Here is a 26,785-nt window from a genome sequence, read left to right as displayed (position 1 = left end):
TGATAATTAATTTATAAACATTGCTCTACTTTCTAGAAGTCACATTACTAATGCAAATAACCTTCTGCTTTTGAATTTGCAGTGCAGTGAAGTTTTTTTTTTTAAAAAGCCTGTGACTTCATAAATATTTTATACACAGGAACTTGACATATTTACAGCAATACATATGCAGAGACACTCCTTGTTCAGACAAGCAACACAGTTTGTTCTTCCTAGAAAAGTTCACCAGCGGCACGTGATCCTCGGAGTCTCACCATGCAGGAGAGTTCCCTGTTGTGTGGGCAAGGGAATCACACACTGTTGCCAACAATACTTAGCCTCTTCCAGTCTTCTACCACAGTCCAGAGAAAAGGGATGAAGACAACCCACAGAGTGGGCAAGGTGTTTCAGAAGCAAGAGATACAAGATTCTGTAACGTATGTATTTCTTCTCTAAATTGTTTGCTTTATCTGTTATTTGAAGGTAGCCTTGACTACCTGAGTCTCTGCAAACTCAAAGCTCTGAAAGGACACACTTACTTATATTTGAACAGGTATGCATCTAAGGCTTCAGGTCACAGTAAAGTTTCTCTACTGACATTTATTCTCCGTTTTGATGAAAACTAAATAATTAGGAAGAAAAGGCAATTCACCAGTACACAACACAGGTGAAAAATGGTTTTGACGGGGTCTAAGAGATACAAAGATGTGTCTTACCTCCCAGGTCTGAGACAGCCTGCTGACAGATGCAGTGTTGAGACCCATAACAATAGCGAAGAATGAATTCAGATTTCTTTGGGCTTTACAGCTGTGGAATAAAAATATGAATGCTGTATTCTGATTTTTTGTCCCCAGAATAAGAGATAAATGGAAAGCACAGGTATCCTAGGTGACTGAGTCCAATTTCAGCTCTCAGCACTAACATACAATCATCTTCCATGTAATGAACTCATTAAACATCCTACCACGGCCACCTGCAGTCTAGGTGATGGGGTCTCTAAGAAGTTTTTTAGCAAGTGTTCCATGTTTCATCAACCCTGTTGTTGGCAGGTTATTTTTCTTCCTTTGCTGTCGGAAGTAATTTTCGCTTTTCAATGTTCAAGTTACTCTCTGCTGTCCTCTACCATATAGAATAAATCTTTGACCTCTATTCTCTTGTACTATAAATATTTTCATCCCTTTTTTCATTTTTTTTCTGCAAATTGTACATCACTGGTTCCTTCAATTACTCCTTGTGGTCATGGATTGCAATCTATTTCTCCATACTGCTATTATCTTTCATTGAATTCTTTGTAATTCATTTTAACTTTTCTTCCTTCTCTCCTTCTTACCAAGGAGAGGTAATGAGAAAGTGGGGAAGGAAGGAGGAGCACAATTACTGCTCTCCTTCTTAGTCCTTACATCTTTCTCCTATGCAAGTATAAAATAAACATAAAATATATCTACTTGGAACAGCATCACACTTTGTCCTTGTCTTTAATTTGTCATCTATTATCACCCAAGGACCTTTGTCACAGTACTGTTCTTTACAATCATGCATTTATTTCTTCAGCTCAGTATTAGAATTCCCCAGCTGAATTACTTTGCATCTATCTAAATTAAATCTTATCCCACTGTTGTTTGCACATGCCACTAGACTCTTTAGATCATTCTTTTTTTTTTTTATCCTCCAATGCATTTGCAATCCCTCATCATTTTTATTGTCTGAAAATCTGATTAATGTTCTTTTTACATATCCCTATAAATTAGTTGTAGTTCACACTAGTTCCAGTACTGATCTCTACGGAATTCACTTGATACCTCTATTCTTTGACTTTTCACTACATACAGTCAGCTTCTCCTTATTTCTAGTCAATTAGAAAATATGAAATCCCAAAATAAAGAGCCACTGTCAAAGAAGATTCCACTTCCCTAGATTCTTGAAGACTGCATGTCATGGTTTTATGATTTTTTGTAATTGGTATTCCACATCATAACATCGTGTAGTGCACTGGGTTAATTAACAAAGAGTTAATACTCCAGTTACATGGATTGTTGATAGTTCCAGGCATACTTGTATCAACAGAGAAGAACTACATACCCCAGAGCACTTTGCATTGCTTTGTTCTTTTCTGTTTTCCATTCAGAGGGAGAGAGAAAACTTTTGACAGGTCATGAGATCCTTCTCTTTTCCCAGCTGCACGTGTACCCCTTAGCCACCTCACCTTCAGTGTTAGAGTAAGGCCTTTGGTTTCTGGACACTAACACTTTATTTGATTTATCAGCTTCAATTTCAATTATATTTTATTATATAGTGTTATTTTGCATTCCGATACCTTATTTAGTAACTTAGTTTCCCTCCTCAGATCGTTGCCACCATTTTGTTCTTTGCCCATCTCCCCGCCCTTTTCCCCTCTCCCTTTCCTGGGGCATGGGTCTGTGGTTCCCCTTGCCCCATTCATCATGAAACCAGGCCAAATTGGCCCATAAACCATTGACACTGCAATAAACAGATGTATATTTTTGTCAGTGCAAAAAGACAGAATCCTAAGTTTAATATGAGTGAATCCACTGTCCTCACTGGGATTAATCACTGGGGAAATGTATGTGCCAATGCTCCAAACTGGAAACTCTCCAGCCCTTGTTACAAGTTTGCATAAAGCTTGCACTCATCACTGTATACCATCTTTAGATGGTGCCTCTCACTTAATTTCAGTTATCTTGAAGTTAATCCTAACTGTCTTGTTTGAGTTCTTTTATCATTAAAGTCAGGCAGCTCTCAGAGGTAATCCTCTGCACAACAAGAAAGGAGTCCAACAACCTGGATAAACAGCTATCAGAGGACCCAATTCTCTCAAGCAACTGCAGAAGGTACATATTTCAGTCAGCCACCCATTGAGCAGCATGAAGGCATATGTTACAATCCATTTATTCTAATGTCATGCTGACTTGCTTCTCTAACTCCTCTAGATGCTCATTTCTAGCAACATGCTAACTCACTTTCTCTATCAAATCACTTGTTTTCTATTTTAGACTAACTCACAACAAAAGAATAGACATCTGTGTGTCAATAGCTGTCTCTCAAGTACTGACACAATTGTATAAAAGCCTTCCATCTTCTGCAGGTGGAGTTCCTCAACAATGAAGCAAACAAACGTTTAGCATGAGATCTTCATCCTGGTATTTTGCTGACTAGGTGGAAATCAGAGAGAGCCTCCTTGCTGATTCTGAGGGAACAGCCAGAGCTGCTCACAGCATCATAAACAAAGCAGCAGAGCTGCTTGGATTGTGAGCATCATAAACAAAGCAGCAGGGCTGCTTGGATTGTGCCTCTGCTTAGAACAGTATCCCTACACCTTAACTGTTTCTCCTTCATCAACTCTTCCAGAATTAATAAGAAACAATAATATTTTCCCTTGGAAACATGCTTTTCAAAATTAAAAAAAAAAAAAAAGACCTCAAGCAAACTACACTTTGTTCTCTCTGCATATCTGTTATGTGAAACTCTACATGCTGGGTGATGGGTGCTTCTCCAGTGGACTGGGAGAGCCTATCTATCAGTTACTGATAACCATATTTAGTTCCCACAGATTGGACTATTCACTTCACAGAAATGGAATTAATTCAGATAGAGCACCATTCTAGTCTGGAAGCAAATATATCTATATTCATGTGGGACAGAACCATTCGCTTTTGATGCAATTGGACCAATCATGGCCATTGATAAGGTAGAAAATGAACATATTACTATATACCATAGAACTTGCAAACTAAATCAGATCACATTTATGAGTTACACAAAATTAGATTAGGAGAATTAATTTTGCCAAAGGCACTGCTTCAGCAGACAAAGGGCTTTTGTATGTAACTGCCTTGCAAATTAAATCAACCCAGTCGATGAGGGGAACAAATTATACATTTTCCATGAATATGCATATTCAAATATTCCAAAAGGCCAACAAGTGGAAAAAGAGGCAAGGAGAATGAGTGCACGTATTTAAACAGCTCCATTTCCTTGGTTACCAACATAAGAGTGATTTCAGAGAAAAGAACTCTGTATATATATATATATATATATATATACACACACACCACTCTGCTCCAATAAATTAAAGAGTACTCCAGGCACAACAGTATGGGGCAACAGATTACTGCAGCCAGTTTCTTGCCTAGTTAGAACTTTTAGGTTTAAAACAGAATTTTCTGTTTTTCTTACAGTCTTTGGTGAATAACAGTGCTACTACTCAAATAACTTTATACTGGAGTTCCTCAGGTTATCCCTGCAAAGAAAGGAGGTATTTCTGCAACATCAGGAATTTTCCATTTGATACTGCAAATACGTTAACTAAACCACTGGGAAAGATTTGCACATCATACATTGCATCACATTTCATTTCAGCAAGTGTTTGCTGTTACTGCTTATGGACTGTTTTACCTAAGTATGTTTACTGCACCACAAATTGTTTTTTGTCTTTGTTCTTACAGCTATCTCTCCTTTCCCAATAAATGTATACATAAAGCATGCATATCCAAGGATTTTTACTGTAATTTTAGAAACTTACTGGGCAGCAATCTTGATGAACTTTTTGACTAGCTGTACACGTTTGCAGAGCTGGCTGCAGAGAAGTATCTCAGTGGCAACCCAAAGCTGGACCTCGTTGCATCTTTGAAGTAGAAGACTGAGATTCTCAGTGTTTTCAGCACTGCCCTGTCTGCTGAACGTGAAGTATATCAGCTCTTGCTGGAGGACACAGACAACAAAGAAGAACAGTTTAAATGTAAATAAGGTATAAATTACTTAAAATATTTTTTTGAAACAAGATTTAGTAACAAATGGCTATTTTTTATTATCACAATCACAAATGATTCAGGTTTCAAATTTGGCTTAGGTAGACTGAAAGTCCTGCAAGATTCTTTGAGAGATTTCTTGCAGTTCCACATGTAGTTACACCAATCTGTCTCATTCTGTGTTTCATCACTCCTGCTTTAGTGTGAAAAAGCAACCACATCAGAGCATTGCAGAATCTGAAAAATTTCCACCCTTATTTCTTTCTAAAAATGACCACGTTTTCATGAACAGAAGAGATGCCTTTGCTTTCTGTGCAAAAAGACTTGACTAGCTCTAGCTTTTGTGTCTAACCTGAATAAATGAACATGAAATGAAAGATCAAGGAAAGCATCTGATGAGAGGCAAGAGAATTTCTTGAGTCGTTTTCCCAAAAAGCCATCACGCTTTTCAGTGATATTTTCAAGTGACATTTTGCACTGTGAGCTATGTGTTTTACTCAGCATCTTACACCAGAACCTATCAAAGTTGTTGAAACAATCAAGCAGACACTGAAGCAGGCTATTATGCCACCTTATAAATCTTGTCTGATAATTTTTATCCCATTGAAGCCGAACCAGAGCAGTATTATGAAAATCTAAAGTTTCTGAAATAGTGTATTCTGTTGTGATTAAAACCATATCAAGGATGCCTACCTGTGGAGTCGTGCATTTACTGAAATAATGCTGATTGCAAAGTACAACTTGCATAGACAACATGTTAACACAGATAATTTTTGAGAATGATCATGATTTTTTATTTTCTTCAGGCACGAGATATACAGGGGACACGAGATGCTTCCACAGGGAAGATACAAAACTTTGACAAGCTTTTTCAGTATTAAGGCCTACAGCATATTTCTTAGATCTGATTCAATTAACATCACTATAGGGAAATCACACTGTCACGGTGATGAGCCAGGAATCAAGGAATGCTGATGCTCCAAAACAGTGGTGCAACCTCAGAACCCCGTAACGACATAATACTTTATGACAGTAATATATTTGGAAGTGGACATGGTGCTGCTCACCTCATGAATTGCATTGAAGAGGCTCCAGTCGAAATTGGTTAATTCTAAGGCAAGATCCCAGGTGTTGATTCCCAAAATTCTCACAGACCGTTGCTGCAACTCTTCATTTTCAGCAAATGGGTTCTGAATTTATAAACAAGAACAAAAACCCCTGAGCCAGTGCCAAAAGGTTCACAATACTAGATACTAGACCAAGGTACAAAGCTGAGTAAGTAATGTTCTCTAAGTGCACTGAGGGCTTTTTTCCACATTTATTAAAATTGGTGAGGGATAGCCTCTTTAATAAATAGCTTGAGAAAAGAAATGGGTCAGTACTGCCAGTTATGGCCTATTGGATTAGGACTTCACCCTCTCACTCTAAACCTTGACTATAAAAAAAATGACCAAACAGGTAATTAACATAAAGAAAATATGGTTATTTTTGAAGTTATCAGAAAGTAAATTTTGAATGAAGACACCAGGAAATTTCTCTATCATTCTGCAAACATACTGGATTTAGAATAAGTTCTCAAAACTTGCCACCAATCAACATATGATTAGAAACAACATAAATCCATCTGTTCTATGATTAATTTACTCCAACTGCAGTTGCCAAATACTGCACATAGTGATTCACAAGTTACTTGGGTTATTACTGTGAAGTTCACAGGTATTATGGTTTTAAGGGTCATTTGACACTGCCATTATTAGCTCTGATTTTCAAAGGTTTGTATTTCTCTTGGGTTTTTTTACCTCATCAGTCTGAAACTTGGCACAAGAACCATCTGTCAAGATGAAAGATTATTCTTATCAGTTAAGCCTTTACTTCAGTATTTTATTTTTGACAGTTACAGCAAGTTTTGCAATTTTTATTATGCAGCTAATGAAACTAGATTGGCTGTCACCTGTCCACACTGGAAACCTTTCCTTAATGCTAGCATTTTTAGAGGAAGCTAAAATGCTGGAGATAATGGGGATGACGGATTACAATGATATCAGCATGTCAGCTCTTCAGGGCACATTGATCCAACAAAATGTAAATAGACATTTCTCATAGCTAGGGTGAATGCACAAATGTTAGTGCTGACAACACATGAAAGTCAGCTGCAATATTGTCCCCACACTTTCCCCAGAGCATCTGAACAATTAGCAGGAAAGACTAATTACTGGAGATCCCACCTCACTGAGGTTTTAGGAAATCAGCAGGGGGAGAGATTTCAGTCCCAGTTTCAGAGGGTAGCAGGAATGAGAGAACTGCAGTCCTCCAACCCATTCCCCTCTCTAGCACCAGCGGGACAGAAGGAAGGGGAGATGACACCAGCAGCAAAATAACCATATAGATGCCATAATACTGTTCCCACAGTGATGCTCAGTAATTTGCATATAACTCAATCTACGCGCATACATACATGTAGTGATTCCATGTTCATAGGTTATGTAGAGTTTACCACTTCCTATAATTCTCTACCAGCCATTTTAAGTATTGCAGAGGCACACAGGGAAAAAAAAAAAAAAAAAAAAAAAAAAGAAAGAAAAGCCATGTGAGCTCTGAAGTAATCCTCATCCCACTCAGTCCTGTACAAGCACAAGCCAGCTTTTCCAGGCTGACGTAGATTGAAAGATTTAAGCTCCACAGAAGCTTTGGTCTATTTGAAATTGATGAACAAATTCCATTACTGCTCAGTCAAATAACTGCTGTTAATGTAAGATTTTTTTTCCAGGTATAGAACAGCTCAGTAAGCTCCACTAACTAAAAAATAAATCGTGTATTGAGAAAACCTTCTTAAAGGAACATTAAGCCCTTGATCTTCAGTCAGACATACCAAAAATGTTAATATAAAATACATATCCTTACCAAAGAATCAGTCAGGTCTTTTCGGTAGACAAACATACGACTGGAAGACTCATAAGATTTTGAGATGGCCAAGTCATTTGGTTGTAGTTCATGTTTTTCTTTAAAAATAGAAAACAAAACACAGAAGCTTCAGAAAAGGAGTATAAGGTTTCTTAAGAATAGTAGTATAAATATGAGAAAAACATTGCAGTTATATTTGAAAAGTCATGTCAGCTTTTTCGACCGTAACTCAGGATAAAACACAATCCTTATGCAATGCCAGGCATGGGTTCATCATCTACACACTACTCAGAACAATATAAGTAAGATGTCTCTGATGTTGGACTACAGCACAAACAAAAATATATGCTTTCAACTTGGACTTAGTACAGGAAAGAACAAAAATAAACCTTTAAATTTTCTAGCCTAACCTCCTAGGCGTTATTGAACATTTCATTTCAACTCAATGTATCTACCACAAGCACACCGCCTTTAGTTAGTGTAATGTGTCTCACCCTCAAGTGACAAAGCTGCTGTGTGTCTCAGGCAGCAAAGAACGGGGGTCAAGATGTCATCAGTAACCATTCAACCCATTGAGTATAGCAATGGGTGGAAAAAAATGATAAACTCAACTCCTTGCTGATTTGTTTACGTAGAGAAATTTCTCTAAACCTATAGCAATTTATATAGTAACTATCTGAGCAAAAGAGCAGGACTGGCCAGACAAGCAGCAAGGTGAAAGGACTTTTTTCCTCCAATGGGCAATCTTCGAGGCATCAGAGAAAGGTGAAGTTAAAAACAAACAAAACCCAAAACACAGCTAAAACATCCACGCCATAGGAAAACTGCCTCTTCCTGTGGGCTTCAAGTAATCTTCTGGAGAGCTGACATGTTAGATTTGATTTCTATCACTGTATTAATGTAGACCAAAAAATACTACAAGCATGCTAACAGCCACCTTGGACTGTTAATGGCCCAGGAGGGAAGAGTAGGAATAGGCATTCAAGGGCAAAGTATCATTAGAAGCTACTCAGTTTTGCCATTTCCCTTGCTCACACTGACACCAGATACATTCATGCTGACTATCAGTATGTCTTTTCAAAATAATTTTGAACAGAAAGACCTCGCTTGTTCATTTTAGGTGCATAATAAAAACAAGTTCTTCAGTGCTCATCCTGCTGCCCTCTAAGAGGATGGCAGATGACAGTTCTGAGTCACGCAAAAGAGAAAAACAGGAAAAAAATAAAGAAAGCATGGCAGGCTGCTGATTAGTGCACACTGTGCACAAGTGACAATTCATAAGCACAAATTCAGCACCCTTGTTCTATTTCCAATTAATTCAGTCAATAGAACCAAAGAGCATTTTGGGAATTACAATAGTCATGTACAGATGACAAATCTATTGTACCAGCTTTTTAATTATTATTTCTTATTGAACATCCAAATGGCAATTATTTCTATTCTGTGGCTTTCTCAGGAAACAATGCAGTTTAGAGATGATATTGTTTTTCATTATTTGTGAATTGTTGGTTCTCTTTAGATAAGTAGCAGTTAGCACCAGATTTACTGCTAGCAGAGCAAAACTTGACCCCTTGTGGGAATGAAAATGTGGCCTTCCACTTCTGAACTGGGTATGTAAGCAGAACAACTCAGCATTTGTCTATATTTCATTCAACTACACTGACAAATATATAAGAACAAGTGAAGTGTATTTAAGGGCTCATCCTTTGCCTTAGAGGATTGACATCCACTAATGCTGGCTGAGAATAGGGCCCAGGTGCTCTAAAGGCTTACCCCTACTTTGTGGGCCCACTTGTCCTTTCTACATTTCTACATAGTTACATTGATTTATTTTCAGTAAGAACCAAAAAAAGGTATCACAAAAACAAACTTGACCAAAAGATCTTAGGACCTGACAGCTTGGCAGTTCCCTACTATCAGCCTACCCTCAACTCTGATCATCCTCAGAAAAAGAAAATAAGCCTCCTCTGTTAAACAAGATACATTAAACTAACAGGCACAAAACGTCAGTCATAAGCAAGTTTTCTTACAGAATACTGCTAGGTCATGCTCAGTATCTAATCTGTGCAAATATATGCCACCCTTCCCTCTAATGGATAATATTCACTACCCATCCTGTAAATAAGGAAACAGCCACATATTCAGAAGCTGTTCTTCCCTTCTGTATTTTAAAAGAAAATCTTTCCTCAGCACTTTCTAAATTAATTTGATGTGAAAGATGTGAAAGTTGAAGATTTATCCATGAGCAAAAAGAAAATCTTGTAATACCAATGGATAGGGAGAGTCCTTTGCAGTCCATTCCCAGCAAGGGAATGCCTCATCTAGTGTTCCTCAGGAATGAGCTGTTTCCATGGAAACGGCTCTGGGAAGCAGCTCTCATTGTTCCCTGGTCATCCAGCTGTGGGCCACAGCTGTATCCTGCACCAGAGAATCCCAACCCTCTCTCATGTGCTGCACTAAGAGGTGAGTGGTCGGATGAAGGAAGATTATTTACCACCAGAGAACGTGATGATCACCAGAGCCAATTCCTCCTCTGGGTACTGGATCTTTTCTGCAACAATCTTCAGTATCTCCTGTGCTGAAGTGGTTACTTGAGCTTTCACACTGACATAGGAGTGCTCCGTGATGTACACGCGGCAGAAAACTGCACAAAAGAAGAAAGGCAGGCTCAGTAACTGCCAAAGGGGAGAACCTTGCACGAACAGGGGAGAGCCTTGCAGCCTCAGTCCCAACTGCAAGACAGGCCACTCCTGCACCCTGCCCAGAAGTGTCATGAAACTGAGCTCAAACATCACCATTTCCCCACTTCCAACCTCTTCTCTCTGGGAAATGACAGGGACAAACAAATGTATCTCTATGGATACATTTCAGGGAAACCTATTTAAGAGTTCCTATCCTGAGGACTCAGCATAGACAAATTCCTTTGCTGTGTACCTTCACTGCAGCCTTAGTGGTTGTCATATTTTATCCTTACCTTCTAGGACCAGATAAATCAGCATTCTTTCAGTGTGTCTCATACCTGCTTTGCTCCTCCACTTTTACCTGGAATAGCATGCTGCTCAAGAAGCATGCTCTGTAACCACTCCCACTATCTTATCTGTCTGGACACCTAGTGACATGCATCGCCAGGGCATTTTTGCACCAGCAGAGGATGCCTGAACAGGGCAGTGCAGTGTAATCAGGTCTGACAAATCTATCCTGAGTCACTTGCAGTACACATAAAATGACAAAGTTTGGAGAAACTCCCTGGCTCATAACTTCCACTGAAGTGCAAGAACTGGTTAGGCTCTGGGGGGGATGCCAATCAGTAATGCTGCAGGAAGCTCATGTAATATTTTACTTCTCCTTCAGAAGTGAGGTTCGCTCACTCTGCTTCCCAGAATTTTAGGTCTGCAGTCTTTTTGCTGAGTTTGCTGTAGCCAGTTATTAGAAATACAGTATGTATTTCTAACACAATATGTGCTGGCGTCATACTTGAAAGAGAAGAAACAGAGCTGTAGACTTGCACAGATATTTCAAAAATGACACTTACTAATGAGAATCACCACAACTCTGGATTTCATACTTCCGTGCTTAAACTTTCAATTTTCTTCTACTTTTGTACTTCTTATTGCAGATAGGTTGCTACCGTGATGGCATAAAACAACACTTTTCTTCTCTAGAAATGCTGTATTTTTATTGACAGATATATCCAGCAATAGCTCCTTGCCTGTCCTACAAATCTTTACAGCTTCAGGGCACTGTCATTAACTGTAACCATGCCAGAAATGGTTAACAACTCTATCTTACTGAGTATCTCTTTTTTTGTGTTGTAGAAGAGAAATATGAAGATAAGAAGGAAGGAGGAACTCAACATTTAACCTTGGGGAAGAAAAGCCATTTGATTTTATAATTTTTTTCTTAGCCTGTCTGTGCTGACAGACAGTAAATCAGGTGCTCAGCATGTGTCAGAATCTTTCTTCAGAATACATATAACTTGTGAAAAAACAGATACATCAACTGCTCTCTAAATAAGAAAATAAATAAATCTGACATAAATATTTGCCCTTCTGTATGCGAAGCACAACACAACTTGCCTGCAGTGAATTTATTTTAAATCTCCACTTCTGTAATCTGGGAGAGGAAAGTGACAGGAAAATATTAACTTACAGTTGGGCTCTTGACATATCCTTTGTTTAGCACCAAACTAAACCAACCTACAGGTCACGTTCTTGACAACAACCATCATGGTGATTATGCCAAAGCCCCCTCCACAACACACCTTTCAAATGTCCTACCTGATCTGTCTATGGACGTGGGCCATGTCATCCCTTCCACGAGCCTACACAACTGCTCAGTGAAATGCAGGAGGGAACACAAACAGGAAAACATGGGCATGGGCTGTAAGCCACCCTGGAAATGCTCACATTAGGAGGCAGAATGCTTCTAGTCTGATCTCTACCACTGAGGACAGGAGGCATTAGACAAATCCATTCTCCATAAGCACATCTCTTGGCAGCACTCCACAGCCCATCCCATTTCCCCCCATCATGCCCAGGTATCTGCCTTTCCTCCCCCGAGCCTTCTGTGTTCTATTTCATTCTCTCAGTCCCAGCACGTTCCATGGCTCATGCTCACAAGAAGAGAGAGCAAAGCAATTTATGCCCTTGCTGAGTCCAACCTTTCCTGTCCCCATGGCCATTCAGCCTGTGCACTCTCTTGTACCAGTACACTCTCTATGAGCTGTGTCAGATCTTTTAAAAAGAAAAATGAGTGCGGGCATTTTCATCCAGAAATTTTTAGAAGCAGCCTCGTCAGCCTAAACTTGAAATAAACTTTAATTTCAGGCACAGAAAGAGGCTATCTATCTACCAGCAGTACATAGTGTAGGGAGAGATGTGTCACTACAGGAGCTCAGTTCTTACTGTGTCACAAATGAGCACTAAAAATACCCAGACTCAACCATCACTTTTGGAGTTTTGTTCCCATCAAGAAAAGAAGATATACTGTTTAAAGGGCAAGATGTCCCGGGAGGAGGCCTTTCTGCCTGCTCTCTGCTGATGTGCATGCTGTTCTCCTCTCTGCCTCCTTCATCTTGCAGGCATTATGGCAGGGTGAGAGCTTCACTTCATCATTGCTTTAGCAGCAATGAAGGGAAAAATGAAATGGTTGACATTAAAGCATAGTGGCATCTCACCCGCCACACGGAAATGTTTTTGTTGTGGCAACCTACACAGGCTCTCAGTTAGTAGATCCTGCCCCACTTAACCCGACAGGTGCATTCACCTCTCACACCCAGGATCTAGGTCAGGAGTCTATTCCTGCCCTGTCTTATAGTTTCTGTGAGCAGCATAGCTCTGTCATGGGGCCACAGAGGAACTGGGCAGGTGGAAAGCCTGAGATCTCACTCCACTGCTGAGGCGTTTCAAAAGCAGGAGGCAGACAAGAAATTTCACACAGCTAAATCTCTCTTCTTTTGGGGTCCCAGAGACCTGTTCAGAAGCTGCACATCTGCAAGAAGACTGTACCCTAACAGGCAGCTCTTACTGAAAAAAAAAAAAAAAAAAAAAAAAAGTTTGCCCTGACATTTAAAGTATTGTGCCAGGTTTTTTCCATTCTTAAGTCATACTTACTTTCTTCTGCTTCATTCATGGTTCCTCTGTGCTGCAGCCAGTTCTCCTTCAGACTAAACTGTTGGAAAAAGGTTTTGTTCTGCAAGGGAGTGGAGAGGAAAAAAGAAAACAACAATGACTCTCTGCATTCCTGCCCTTCACGAGGCACCAATTGATAAAATATAGCATTCAACACATACATCTGGCCAAAAAGGTTGCAGTATAGGAAATCCACCCACCCTTCCTGCATCAGTAAGCTGGGAGTTGCCTTACTAAATAATGGTAAAGGTGGGAATTTCTGAGGAAGTGAGATGTGCCTATGCCAAGCAGCATCCACATCTCAAGGTTCTTTGTAGTTACGTGCAGAGGTCATTTCTTACGTACTTTTCTAATATGCATTTCCTATGCACCAGTCAGCCTATTAAGCAATTTCACTACAATCTCATGTTCTGCCTCCTGTATTTCCACTGTAACATTTTAAGCCTTTTACATGCTTTAGCCCAGAAGACTTCTCTAGGTCAGCAGTTCAGCCCTGCACGATTCATATGTCAACGTTCTCCAGTAGCATCTTTTCCTTCTGCTTAAATAGATAAATCATGTTCTTCTTTCTTGTTCTCTTTCTCTGCCCTGTCACAACAAATCCCCCTTTACTTCGTCTGCTTGACACCTGCAGTTGATGTCTGTGCTCAGACAGGTTTGCCCAGGTTTTCTGCATCTATCCAGCCAGGCAGGACGTGCTCCCAGGCCACTGTTATTCAAAACATTCAACACTGACATCTCAGGACGTGTTGTTAGAATGATAATACTGTCACAGCCACTGCAGGTTAGTTCACCCAACTGATATCCAGGTGACACTGCCAGAAAAAAAAAAACTTCCTTAAGCAATGTTGCAGGTCTAGCCTCACTGATGTATGCTGTCATGTTTTTGGTCACACATCACTTTCAATTGAAATGCCAAGAAAAGAGGTGAAAGTGGAGAGAGGGAAAGAAAGAAAGATTGTAAGTTAGCTAGCAATGAGAAAAACAAGGTTTGTTTTACCTTTCGGTGTGGTGAATATTCATCTACAGTGCTGAAACAAAAAGGAAAATAGAAATTATTATTTCAATCCAAACATTAGGAAATTTTTTCTATGTAAAAAAAAAAATCTCCATGGAACAGCTATAGAGATCATTCAGTGAAAGTTGAGGTCATTTCACTCAACCATAAAACTTTCCTAGGAGTTGTGAAGTCAGTATAGGAAAAAAAGTCTGGGGGCTCCTGGAGAACACCAGTATCAGTGTCAGCCACGGTCTTTCCAGTTCCCAAAAGGACAAACCATAGAAATAAATTCAATTTGTTGGAAAAATGTGCCAAGAGAATATCTTTAAAGATATCTTCAGATTAATAAAATAATAACCCTGACACAACCACTGAGAAATAGGTTTGCTGCTCAATATTGCACGAGAAAGATAAGACACATCATCTTAAATCAGAGATTGCTGAGTGACATTTTGACAGTTTTTCCACAAAATTTCACACTACCCAACAAATATCAGATAAAATGGAATAATCTAGCTCTACTTTAAAGAAAAGATTAATTGCAAAAAGGAATACAGTACTTGTATCGCTCATCCCTTTATCTTTACAGAACTACAGAAAGATGCCAACAAAAACAAATTGCACTCTAAGTAAATGAGATCTGATCACAAAGATAATCAATACTTACTGACGGCGATGCATCCCAAGTATTTTCTGAAATTCTTTCAGCTCCTTCTCAAGAATGGGGTATTCGTACACATCATCTAACACATTCCGGTATATTGTCTACAAAGTAAAATAAATACCTTATACAATCATCTGATAACTCAAAAATAAATCTTGTCCCAACAATCGTCTAAATCAATCAGGCGTTAGCATACTGCAAAAAATTTCATTGTAATTTTTTTTGCAAGATCCACGAACACAGAATGTACCCATTTATATTTTCAGGCTAGTCAATGCTCAGTTTTTCTTAGAAAAAACATTCTGCATCAACACCAAATGGATGAGCAAAATGTTGATACTCATTAGCCTAGAGACAGATAAAACTTCACTCAAGCTGTTGCACAAAATCCAAGTTAGTTCAGAGGAATCCATTCTGAAGCTTGAGAACACAGCACACCATCATTCCTCATCCAAAATGGTAAACACAGATTAATCTGATTTAGATTTTTGAAATTATCTTCCTCATATCTTTAAGTCTAGTCAATAACTCTCACAAACAAAGAACAACTTACTCTTAAATTTAAGCCAATAAATAAATAAACCTTACTTTTTTTTTTCTGGAGGAGGCATTTTCTGACTATCCTCAACTAGGAGTGAATTTAGACTCTGTGCTGGAAGACCAAGAGCATTGTGTTCAAGGAACCTCCACATATTCATCATTTTACTTCTTACCTTTCTATTTATTTTTTTTTTTCATTTTCTAGGCAGTGTGTAGTTTTAGAAGTTTTGCATTTGAAAGAGATGTTGAACGAATAGACACTATAGATTTTACATTCAAATCGACTACCTCTAAGGCATTAAGGAAAGACACATGTAAATCACTTTCTGTGATAGATATCAAGGACAAAATTTAAATACGAAAAATGATGTTTTATACTTCTTGCTGCTGGAGCTTTTTAGACACTATATAGTAATTAAACAGCACTGAAATGCATCAGGAAGTGGTGCAATACCTTTAAAAATTGTTTTAAATGCTCATCTTCATGTAACCAGTCTTTGTAGAGAGAAGTCCATTGAGATACCAAATGCAAGACCTTTCGTTTCCTGCAGGAAACATCAGAGTCATCTTCTTTCCCTTGATGGTTCTTTGCACAATAGGTACAGTAAGTTAAGGAACATAAATACCAAGAATTCACTGAAGCTTGAAAATTCAGCAACGAAGAAGACTTTATAATCATTTTGTTTGTTTGTCGATTAAAGACATTTTTTTTTCACAACAGCGTTCAGTTTTAAATGTATATTTATCCTGTTTGAAGCTTTGGGAGCTTCATCAACTTTCTGAAATGAAATGCTCAGTAACAGAAATGTTCATGCTCACTATCAACAGAACTTTTATCCTTTCTAGATTAGAGAGAAAAGTCTATAAAAAGTAAAACCCGTTTAAAAGGAATTATACAATGTTGAGTCATATCCTTCCTGTAGAAAACGGAATTAAATTTTGTCCCTTTGTCCTGCACACAGATGCCATGAACGTCTGCATGAAAGAAGAGAATGTATCATTACAATGACAAAAAAAAAAAAGAGCAGAAGTCAGTATCTTTTCCCCTGTGCAAATCACACTATAAGCTGAAATAACACTATTAAGAAAAAAAAATAAATCAATTTCCACTATTGTCCTCTATTCACACAGAAGAAACCGCAAATGATAGAAGATATTCACATCATGCATTGTTCCTTTCCCTTCACTATTCGTTTTTCAGTAAGTGAAATGACATTCACAACAAAAAGAAAAAAAAGTTTCAATTCATAGCTCCAAGTTCATTCAAGCAACACTCTACAGCTTAAAGAAATAACTCGAAATACAAAATGAGTTATAGACTCTATCACATGACAAAAGGTGCAGACATTGTAGAAAACCTATTCTTCATATTTTTGTCTTTACTGAAGTGCATTACACAGGTATTCTAAGAATTAAGATTTATGTTCCTGAGAGGTTTTAACCTGATTTTAAAAATCGTTTTGTAAAAGTTGGAAAGATTTATATAGCTTTCAACAAAAACAGCATTTTAAGGCTTGCAGTGTTGTTGAGTTAAGCCTGGCAATATACAAACCAAGGTGTCACTACGTGACAAGTGTTAACACAACACTCAAAAGGATATTGCCTCAGAAGTGCCTGGCACAAGTCATCTGTTGTCATGAAGACTGTGTATGTGAGAAGGAAGTCATCCAGGAGAGTTTCTGCAGAGAAAAACAATAAAAGTCTAAGGTACAATATATTTTTGAGAGGATGAAGACAGTACCTATTGCTGTTAGTATGCATAGCAGAAAAAAATGCCTGAAGAATATATCACTGATTTGAAGACTATGTTTGGCACAGTTAACAATACATTCACACTGCAGAGATGAGATCCTTATTTAATAAGCACATCCTCAATTCTCAATGAACCAACAAGCAGAACTAAGCACAAAATAAGCTGCAGTTCAGGAATGAATATGAGTTCTTATCACAAACATCACATTCTGGTTGGCTCATCTGGTTGGTTCCTGCCACTCAATGTTTCCACCAGTAAGCTGTTTCAGAATTTCAGAATAGAAATTTCTAGTAATAGAGAACTGAGATTGCCACGTACTGTGGTGAACATCTAGGCACAGCATTTGAGAAGCAAGAACTAAGCATACTCAAATGTTTAGCTAATTAAGATTCGTGTGCATCACTAACTTTCTGGTTTAATTCATTACATTAGTTGAAGTTATTTTCTGCTCCTGATATTCTTCCACTTGGTTTCTATCAGTAAAACTAAAGGCATCAGCTGAGAGAACATCCTTCCTGCACCAGAGCACCTCAGGCTGTCAGGAAAAGTAGCACTGCCAACTCAGATCTCAGCACAGTTTTCCTATTCCTCATTCCCATGCCATGCTAATTTTAGAGTTTATCCAAAACTTTACCACGCACATCAGGTGCAAGGGGAAAAGCTGAAAAAAAAATGGTTTGCTCTAAGATGAGAGCTCTCAGGGAAACTTTGTGATGGCCTTCAACAACGCAATGACACAGAGAGGCAAGACCAAGCTGGATCTTTCCCAGAGGCAACACAATGGCACAGGCAAACATCAGAGATCGCAATAAGGGAAAAACTGTCTAGATAATTTTTTTTCCTTGTGAAGATGTCAACAAAACAGGTTGCTCAGGTAGGCTGCAGAAACTCCAGTACCAGGGTTATTCAGAGCCCACATAGGCAGGACCTGAGCACCTTGACATACTGGACCCACTCTGAGCAGAGCTCTGTGCCAACCCACATTGTCCTGAACTCACACAACTAGGCTTCTGATTTTAATTACTCATAAATTATGTGTGATGTAGGAATTAACTCATACTTCATTCACCAATGAAACAATCTTTATGATGCAATTACTTTGCTTTACCAAACGAGAACGAGAAAACAGACAACAGTAGTAATTCTGGTTATATATATACTGATAGATATGTAATTGAAGTACTTTAGAGCAAAAAACACCTTGGAAGTATTACTAGTTGTTACTAGTTAGCTGTTACTAGTAACTGTTACAAATTAAGTAGTGACTCATCAGTGGACTTACAGCTGCTAAGACTGAAGGATAAACCACTCCTTACAGTAGAGAGATAAGGTTGTGCCCTCGTTTCCCAAACCTTGCCTCCTCACAGTTTGTCCCTGATCTTGTCCAGTTAGTGCATGTGTATGCAACTGGGAGCATCCCAGAGGCTCTTCAGAACAAGACTGTAATTTCACAACTCCATTTAGGCCAGTTTCAGTCGCAGCTACCTTGGGCCTTCTTGTCTGTAAATCGACTTCACAGACAACGTGTAGAACGGCAATAAATTCATCCATGTATCATTCAAAGCCAGATATCATATGAATATCACATGGATGGATAGCTAATGATAACTCATCCTGTCAGCATGGGACTCAAAACACTTCTGTTGTCATTAACAAAAGCAAGGCAGCTAAATCAGTGACTTTAGCACAGTTGGCGTCGAAAGACTCCTGATCTGAAGGGGCACAGCTGAAGCCTGTTGCTTTCACAAATAAGACAATTAAATTCTTTTTATTTCACAGACATTGTTTTAAAACTGTGGGAAGTGTTATCTTTGTATAAAGAGAACATTTTGTCTCTGCAAATGAAAAAAACATTGTGAACAGCTTGTTCTGTATCCAGAAGGTCAGCAGTTCATTCTGTAGCACATCTTTGGGATAATACAATGCAGCTATTAAAGTTAGAGGTTTCACAAACATTTATTTGGAAACTGCAGTTCTAGGAGCCAACAACCACATCTAATCTCCTATTTTAGTTCTTGACCAAACTATGTGCAGAGGTGCTCATCAAGTCAAAGATACAGTTATATTATTTCCATTGAAACTTTCTATTCTTCTTAGGTGATACCTTAGTTCAGCAATATGTAGCTATGCATTCATTAAAGAGATGAAGTATTTGCTGAAAGAAAACTGTAAAGCCTCTCAATAAACTTTTGCAATTGTTCAAAACAGTAACTATCATACAAGCTGGTGTTAAAATACCAATATAAAAGTTTATTTTTAATACTTGATCATCTTTGCCCATCATAGGCACCCGATCAACAGATGTCTACTTAAAATGCTTCCAGGATTCCTAAGTTTTGGAATAGGAAGAAAGGTTGGGTTTACTATGACTTGATTTTTTTCCTTAAACATTTTTTGCAGTAACTAATGCAATTCTTTAAAAAAAAAAAAAAAAAAAAAAAAAAAGGTGAAGATAAAAATTTTTGTTTGTTTTTCATTTTAAATGGAAAGGAAAGGCTAAAAAGAAAAGCTCTTAAATACAATTTCATGTAGCATGTATATGGACTGGTTCTCTACAAATTGCCTCTAAACTTGTTTAGAAATTTATACCCGAACAGAATGTTTTGAAGAAAAAAAGGTCTAGAATATACATGTGGACCATTAATAGCACCAGACATCTGTTAAACTGCTTTAGCAAGTAAGCAATGAAAGTGTTTTTGCTAGATTTAGTATCTATTGCCAAAAGTCACCTAAAGACTTTATAGTAATATTCACATTTTAAAATGTCTCTAACAATTTTTATGTACTCCCCAAAGTACTACTTATCATTGTAGTTCACTCTAAGTTTTCTTCTCCAATGCATCATAGGTTATATAATTCCAGAATGGCTTTATATGCCATAACAAGTGGACAAAAACTGAATATGAACTAATTCTTAAAAATAATTAGTCCTACACAAACAAATGCTCACTTCCCAAATGCTTTTGAAGATGTGCTCACAATTAACTATTTCCTGGTCTCAATCTGTAAATAGAGAGAAAGACTACACGAGACAATGTATTTACAGCAAATTATTCACCCTGGCTACTAATGGACACTTAGAGGAGTAAACTTCAATGAGTTAGAGTTTTAAGCATAACAGTTCTTAATAATTTTGACTAGAAGCTGTCTTTGGGTTTTCCTGTTTAGTGTTGGTTGACTTAAGAGCTAAAAAAATAAAAATAAATGGGAAGGGAGGGAGAGGGAGAGGGAGAGGGAGAGGGAGAGGAAAAAGGCAATTCCAGTCATCATTCATTATTTACAGTGCACCATATTGTCATACACAATAGGGGTGAATATCTCAGCTTTTAAATTTAACGTCCCAGTTTCTGCATAAATTTGTGGCCACTTTCCCCATTCTTCTTATAGAAAAAGTTTTTCTGGTGTTTACAGCATTCAGGGAGAATAAAAATACAGTAATAGTTGACAAAGAAAAAATGCTTCCTATGGAGGAAAAGTATTTCTTCATGCAGAAGACTGTGATGTTATTTTTTAATTTCTCTTCTTCATGAATTTTTTATGTAATCATTTTCTCTTAGCCATCAATCTAATTTTTCTTTACTCTACACAGTTTTCCTTTATTTGGTTAAGCAATTATTACGAAGTACATAGTCAGCTGGCAGCTATGGAATATTTCATTCCAAAGACAATTTCAAGCATTTTAAACTTCATTAAGACATGCAACAGAAACAGCATGAGTTCAATGGACTACTGCTCCTGCAGCTCTTCAGGGGAAGCCTCAGGCAGTAATCTCAGCACTGAACGTGTGCTCTCAGTATCGTATCGTAGACATAAAAATAACAAAAAGCAAGCATTGTGTTTCTTTGTTATTAATCAATTCACGTCAGTTTCTGCTGAGGCAGTTTCTCATGAGCTCAACCTTCACCCAGATGAAATAAAGTAGTGTAGACACCAACTTCACTGACAGCTGTTAGTACTACATTTCCAATCTTTCTGCAGTGTATGGGTCCTTCTGCAACATACATGCAGAATGGGTGAAAAATGGAAAGAACACTGTTTATATATGGAATTTCTGAGGCATGAGGATTTCTCAGGAAATACTTGCTTTTCCCAGGGAACATTTGCTTTCAGTCAGCAACTGAAGGGCCCAGCAATGCATGTACAAGAGAAACTGCAGCTGAACTGCATGGGCATGGTGATGGGAGCCAATCGCAACAAGGGCATGTTTGACTGAGAACAGGGAACTGGAGTATCAGAAAAAATAAATGACCATATATTTAAATGAACACCAAACTGCATATTACCAAGTACTTTAAAAATCCAGAGGATTTCCTGCTGCTTTCCATGTGCTCACTTACCTAATCAGATCACAACCCTTTTCTCTGAGGGAGTAACTTCAAATATTTTGTAGTTTGTCCTCAACATGAGGGCATATCTTTATATATGCACAATTTTAAATGACAGGAGTATAGAATAGGATTGTCACAGGGGTTTACACACTACATTTTACTTCTCAGTGGTTAAACTACTCTCTCCTTCACGGTCTTCTCTAGGCAGGGTATCAATTACCAGCACCTAGAAAAGAAATTAATGAAGAGCTACCTGACACCTTGTGTTGTACATTTTTAACTAACCAGGACAGATACGTTCTATGTCATCACTGTGTCCAAGACCTGAGAGCTATTCTCAAATATGGACGTTCCCTTAAACTAGCACAGTGGTACAAGGCAGCAAGGGAGCACTGTGACATTAATAACTTGTTATACAGAAATACGGAAAAAGACTTAAGCTAAAGAAAATGCCTTTGTTAAAGGAAAAAAAAAGTTAAATTATTTTTATTAAATTAATCTGTTAGAGAGATTTTTGAAAGTAAACATTCAGTTTGGCCATCACATAGAATGAGGAAAGAAGGAAAATAAGCAGAGAAATATTCCAGTGCTGCAAATAGTCACACTTAACTACCTTTCAAACCATACATCCATTACTTATTAGTACCCACATGCATCATACTCTTTAGACCACCAAAGCTAGAACAACGTTGTATACATATTTGTGTTACATGTTCAATAGATCAAACTGTTCAGAGTACACCTACTGCTCTATTCCTAGTATTAGACACCCCATCCAGCTTAGCCAGATATAACTGCTCCTAATACCAGCACTGAGTCATCAATCCCTTTACACCAACAAGAAGAGATAACTTGAAGACAAATTCCAGTTTGTCCTGGATTTCTGATCACACTGTAACACCCAAAATAGTTCTTGTCTTACTGCTTCTCAATGGCTAACAACAAAAAAATAAAGGTGAAAAATAAGCCAAACCAGTCCTCCCACTTCCATCACCAACCAATTGTTCAGATGACAAGAAACACTTATTTTCCTCTCATATCTTAAAAAAAAAAAAAATGTTTTGCATCCTATTCTCACTCTACAGTATTTCTGTTTCCATTCTCTTTTTTTCTTTTTGGCATTAAATGCTTATTTAAATATTAAGAAAAAGCAAATTTATGCAAATCAAGCAGGCCAACAGGATTTCAAAATTCAATGCACAATTTTTTTCTTATGTGATCTATAGAATGTAACTTCCTTTGTATAGGGGAGCACAGGAATACAGGTTCTGTGCATATGACTGTATTCCTTTATCTGCTGATTGTCTACATCACATGCTGCCAGTTGATAAAGAGGACAGTAGTAGTGAAATCAGTTAAACTGTAAAGAAAAGGAACTAATCGAGCTTTGTAGAAATTTTATTATCATTCTGAATCCAAATCTTTTTCACTTTGCACTCTACAAATCCGGTGTGAATGGTTGTGCCAGAATTACAGAAAGATTTGAGGTTTTTTTAGGTTTGTATTAAATCGGATTACACAAAAATATAGATAAAGCCTTTTTCCACTTTATGCAAAGTAGATATTCAGCTTTCCCTGAGGATTTTCTAGGGGAGGCCAAATCTGGATGAAGAAGGCAAAAAGAAAGCAGTTGTCATATACTCATATTGAGTATGTATATATTATGTGACAAACAAAGTAGAAGGGAAAGAACTCATGTGCTGAACTAAAAATGTCACTCTTCAAACTATCTTCCCTCCAAACCAAGGGAATCACTAAATGCTCTCAGTTTACCTCTCATTCTAATAAATGTACGATATAAGAGGAGATTGTAAGATCACCTTTGCCCTCAAGCATGTTAAAACCTGAATATGAAGTATTTGGTGCGTGGGAACTCCAGCAACATGAACTGTGAATGGTGGTTACATACACATCTCTCAGACATCAGTGCAAAGTCTGGTTTTGTGCAGGAATTAATTTCTTTGGTGCTCTGGGGAGGATGGAGGGAGAAAGATGTGACAACATACAAAAAAGCCCACAAAATTATAACCCTTCAGGCGTGTCATTTCCCATTAGCAGTTATGGCAAAGACAATGGTATGAACATATGGTTGGCTTCAGCCATCTCTACGTTAATGAATTAAGCAGCACTGTGAATTGAAAAATGACCAGCAACTTCAAGTTTGGCTCTAATTTGTGTTCACTGTGTCATCCTTACCTTTAGGACCAGCCACTTTTCTTTAGCAACGAGCGAGGCTCATCCCCCAGAGTATATTTGAAAAACATTAACAAGTTGGACTTAATAATGCTGATGTAGATTGTGAATTCAAGACACGCATCAGCAAGTTGTGGGGTTTTTTTTTAATGAATTCTTTAAGGAAAATACTAGTAGATAGGGTTAGCAATGCCACAGAGCTCAGAAACAGTTAAAACTTGCATTTCATTAAGCATAAAAGCAGCCCTATGGGATAGGGTTACAGCTGGGCAAACAGACAGATGAGATCCCTGTGCCTGAGTAAAATGGATGCTGATTGCTTACTGTTCTGTAGGGAATAGATACTTTTTTGCTATTTTGAATATGCACTTGCTGACTTCAAATTAAACTAGATGAGAGCTACAGCAATGCATTTGCAACTTTTCCTGCCTCTCAGCACTGAAAGCTCCCAAGCTTGATAAATTCTTTGTCACTCCTCTTAACTCCTTTCCACAAAACATGAAAAATTATAATCACACCTCAAGGCTGCTACACAGAGCCTTTCTGGTTCACGTAATACTATGCAACGCTCTGAAACCTTTCAGCAATGCAAATGTATGTCCAGTAGTTGTAGCTAGTAATCAGAAAATTGCTTGTTCTGCAGAAATGGAAAAGCGATTTGAGGGCAACTCCTTTCAGAAATAGAAGTTTCTCAGTAATCTGCAATTCCACAGCAATTTACTAAAAATGTCAGGATGTCTCTGAGTACCAACAGTAAATGCTATCATTCCATATCTGATCCAGCAAGATATCACTTGTTTCGGAGAGGGTGCTGAGTGGTCCCAAATCTCCCCTGCATTCATTCAGCAGATGGCAACGGCACTCAGGACCTCACAGGATTAGCCCTTAATCTAAAATCAAACGCTCTGAAAATGCTATGCTGCCATGGACATAGCATGAAGCAAAAGCCAAAAATTATGCTGAAGAAGAAAGGTCAACAAAAAAAAGGAACATCAATATATAATTTGCTGCTGATGTACTAAAACAATTATAGTAGTTATGTCATCTAGCCGCTGAAGCACCGAGAAATCAATGCACAAAGGAATAAAGAGCAAGACATTTATTTCTGCCATTAGGTTAGGAAAAGAAAATATAAAAGGGTGAGACATTTAACCTGTACAAATAGAATTTTTATTAGAGCACAAAAATCAGAAGGAATAATTTCTAAGGTCATCTCCCAGAGAAATCTGGCAATGTTTTAACATCTGCAGAATGAATCAAACACATTCTGTCTGGTAAGGTCAAAGATCCTCCTAAAGTTGCATTCCAGTTGCTGCCATCACATATACTGGAGCGTTTCATATTTTGTTAGAAGAACAAAAAGCCCTGAAACCACAGGCAGAGAGCAAATGTCAGACTCGTCTACCTTTAATGAGGCACTAATTTTTTCACATAGACATCTGAAGCTCTTTTTTTTTTTGTTCCTTTTTTTTTCTCCAGGTAGGATGGAGCAGTGATTAATGTGCAGCTATAACAGTCTGGCCTACTTGAAGTTATTGGACGAATTCACTATGCCTTATACATTTTAAAGCATTAAAAATAGTGCCCATAGCTGCTACCCTAAGATATTGCTACTTTTTGTTAAAAAAGCCCTTGACTATTGCAAGTAAAACACCCAAGCTTTCCATGCAGTGAATCTTTGATTGACAGAAAATTTAGATATTTCAAGTGCGAGGTACTCAGGGCAGCCTAGCTGCAGAAAGCAGCCAGTCCTTTTCACATCAGGAATCTCCCAAAGTACTTTAGAAAAAAAAAAAACAACAAACACACACCACCCTCTCCTTCCATCAATCGTTTATAATAACCCAGCCAGGCCAGGAGTGCCTGCAGCAGCAAGACAGAAGATAAAAGATTTGATGGTTCTCTTTCATCCCTCTGTCCACAGCCAGCTAGCTGCCTGTGGGGCAGAGGAGATAGGCATTCAGCAGTAACAGCTCAGTGTGTGCTACACCTCCAGCAGGCACACAGCCCATCACCCCCATCCCAACGCAGGGCAACTTCCTTCTTTTTCTCTTCTTTTACCTTGACTTCTTTGTATCCCTGTCAACACCCCCACCTCCAAGTACCCAAAGGGTTGTAGTACCCTCCAGTCCAGATCCCAAATGCAACCATGTTCAGGTGACACTGAGAGCTGTCACTGCTCCAGGGGGGCAACAGGACCTTCTACTGCCTGTAAGCAGCACAGCCCTGCCCAGGCAGCACTCACCAGCAATGCAATGAAGATGCTGCACCACCTGACCCTGCCAGCACAGTTGTACCCAACGGGTGCAGTAAGTCTCCCATGCCTTCTCCCAAGGTCACTGGCACAGGATGCACCTGAGTTTAAAGGGAATGCTAAAACTGGATGAAATATCTGACTTTCAGAAAGTTAACAGAAAGTAAAATGTACTTAATCTTCATTATTTTCATCTCTGCTGTCTAAAACTCATTGCACTGAGGAAGAACGAAGTTTCAAGTTCAATGCGTTCTTCTCTTTGCTGAGTTGGAAAACCTCCTAGGAACAGCAACCCTCAGATCTGATACCCTATACAAATAAATGAACACTGTCACCTCTTACTGCCCATTCTTTATTTCTGGTCTCCAACTTGAGATACTTCAACAGGACTTAAACTGCAGAGATGTTTCTAAGAACAAGAATCCAATTTTTCTGTTGCTGACTCCCATAATTTAAAAAATCTTAATGACCAACATCTTTATATGCAAAATATTTTAAAATTGCTGCCACCCAAATTTTTTAAGTAGTGCCTAATGGCAGGCCCAAAAGAACACTGCATTCAGACAACATCCAGTCCAGTGGATTGCAGTGACAAGAACAATATAACAACAACTTAAATGCTGGAGCATCCTTTGGATAAAGGACAAGCTAAATGACACACAGAAATGCCATATCTCAAGCTCTGCAGGTCTGTTCAATGCCTTGGATTCAGCATGCAGCATTACCCTCATCATCCACTGCTAGCTGCTTTCCATACCAACTGGAGCACTAGGTCCC

At 38.3% G+C, this 26,785-nt stretch overlaps 1 protein-coding gene across 4 annotated transcripts in view; it reads right to left on the bottom strand.

Moving 5' to 3' along the window:
- RAPGEF5 (Rap guanine nucleotide exchange factor 5) overlaps window positions 1-26,785 on the bottom strand; it is a 148,482-nt gene that overhangs the window by 17,274 nt on the left and 104,423 nt on the right. For all 4 annotated transcript variants that reach the window (XM_065753506.1, XM_065753507.1, XM_065753509.1 and 1 more), the window contains 10 exons: window positions 17,081-17,159; window positions 15,935-16,079; window positions 14,944-15,041; window positions 14,277-14,307; window positions 13,259-13,337; window positions 10,141-10,290; window positions 7,647-7,744; window positions 5,813-5,935; window positions 4,520-4,698; window positions 696-786 (listed from right to left, as the gene is read on the bottom strand). In XM_065753506.1, the coding sequence (XP_065609578.1) occupies window positions 696-786; window positions 4,520-4,698; window positions 5,813-5,935; window positions 7,647-7,744; window positions 10,141-10,290; window positions 13,259-13,337; window positions 14,277-14,307; window positions 14,944-15,041; window positions 15,935-16,079; window positions 17,081-17,159 (1,073 nt within the window). The remainder of the gene's footprint in view (window positions 1-695; window positions 787-4,519; window positions 4,699-5,812; window positions 5,936-7,646; window positions 7,745-10,140; window positions 10,291-13,258; window positions 13,338-14,276; window positions 14,308-14,943; window positions 15,042-15,934; window positions 16,080-17,080; window positions 17,160-26,785) is intronic.

The sequence above is a fragment of the Cyrtonyx montezumae genome, unplaced genomic scaffold (genome assembly GCF_038088225.1).
Source record: "Cyrtonyx montezumae isolate F1298 unplaced genomic scaffold, pur_monq_1.0 scaffold_8, whole genome shotgun sequence".
In the NCBI taxonomy this organism is placed as follows: Eukaryota; Metazoa; Chordata; class Aves; order Galliformes; family Odontophoridae; genus Cyrtonyx; species Cyrtonyx montezumae.
The sequence above is the reverse complement of the archived record's forward strand: the minus strand, read 5'-3'. Positions and strand labels throughout refer to the sequence as shown.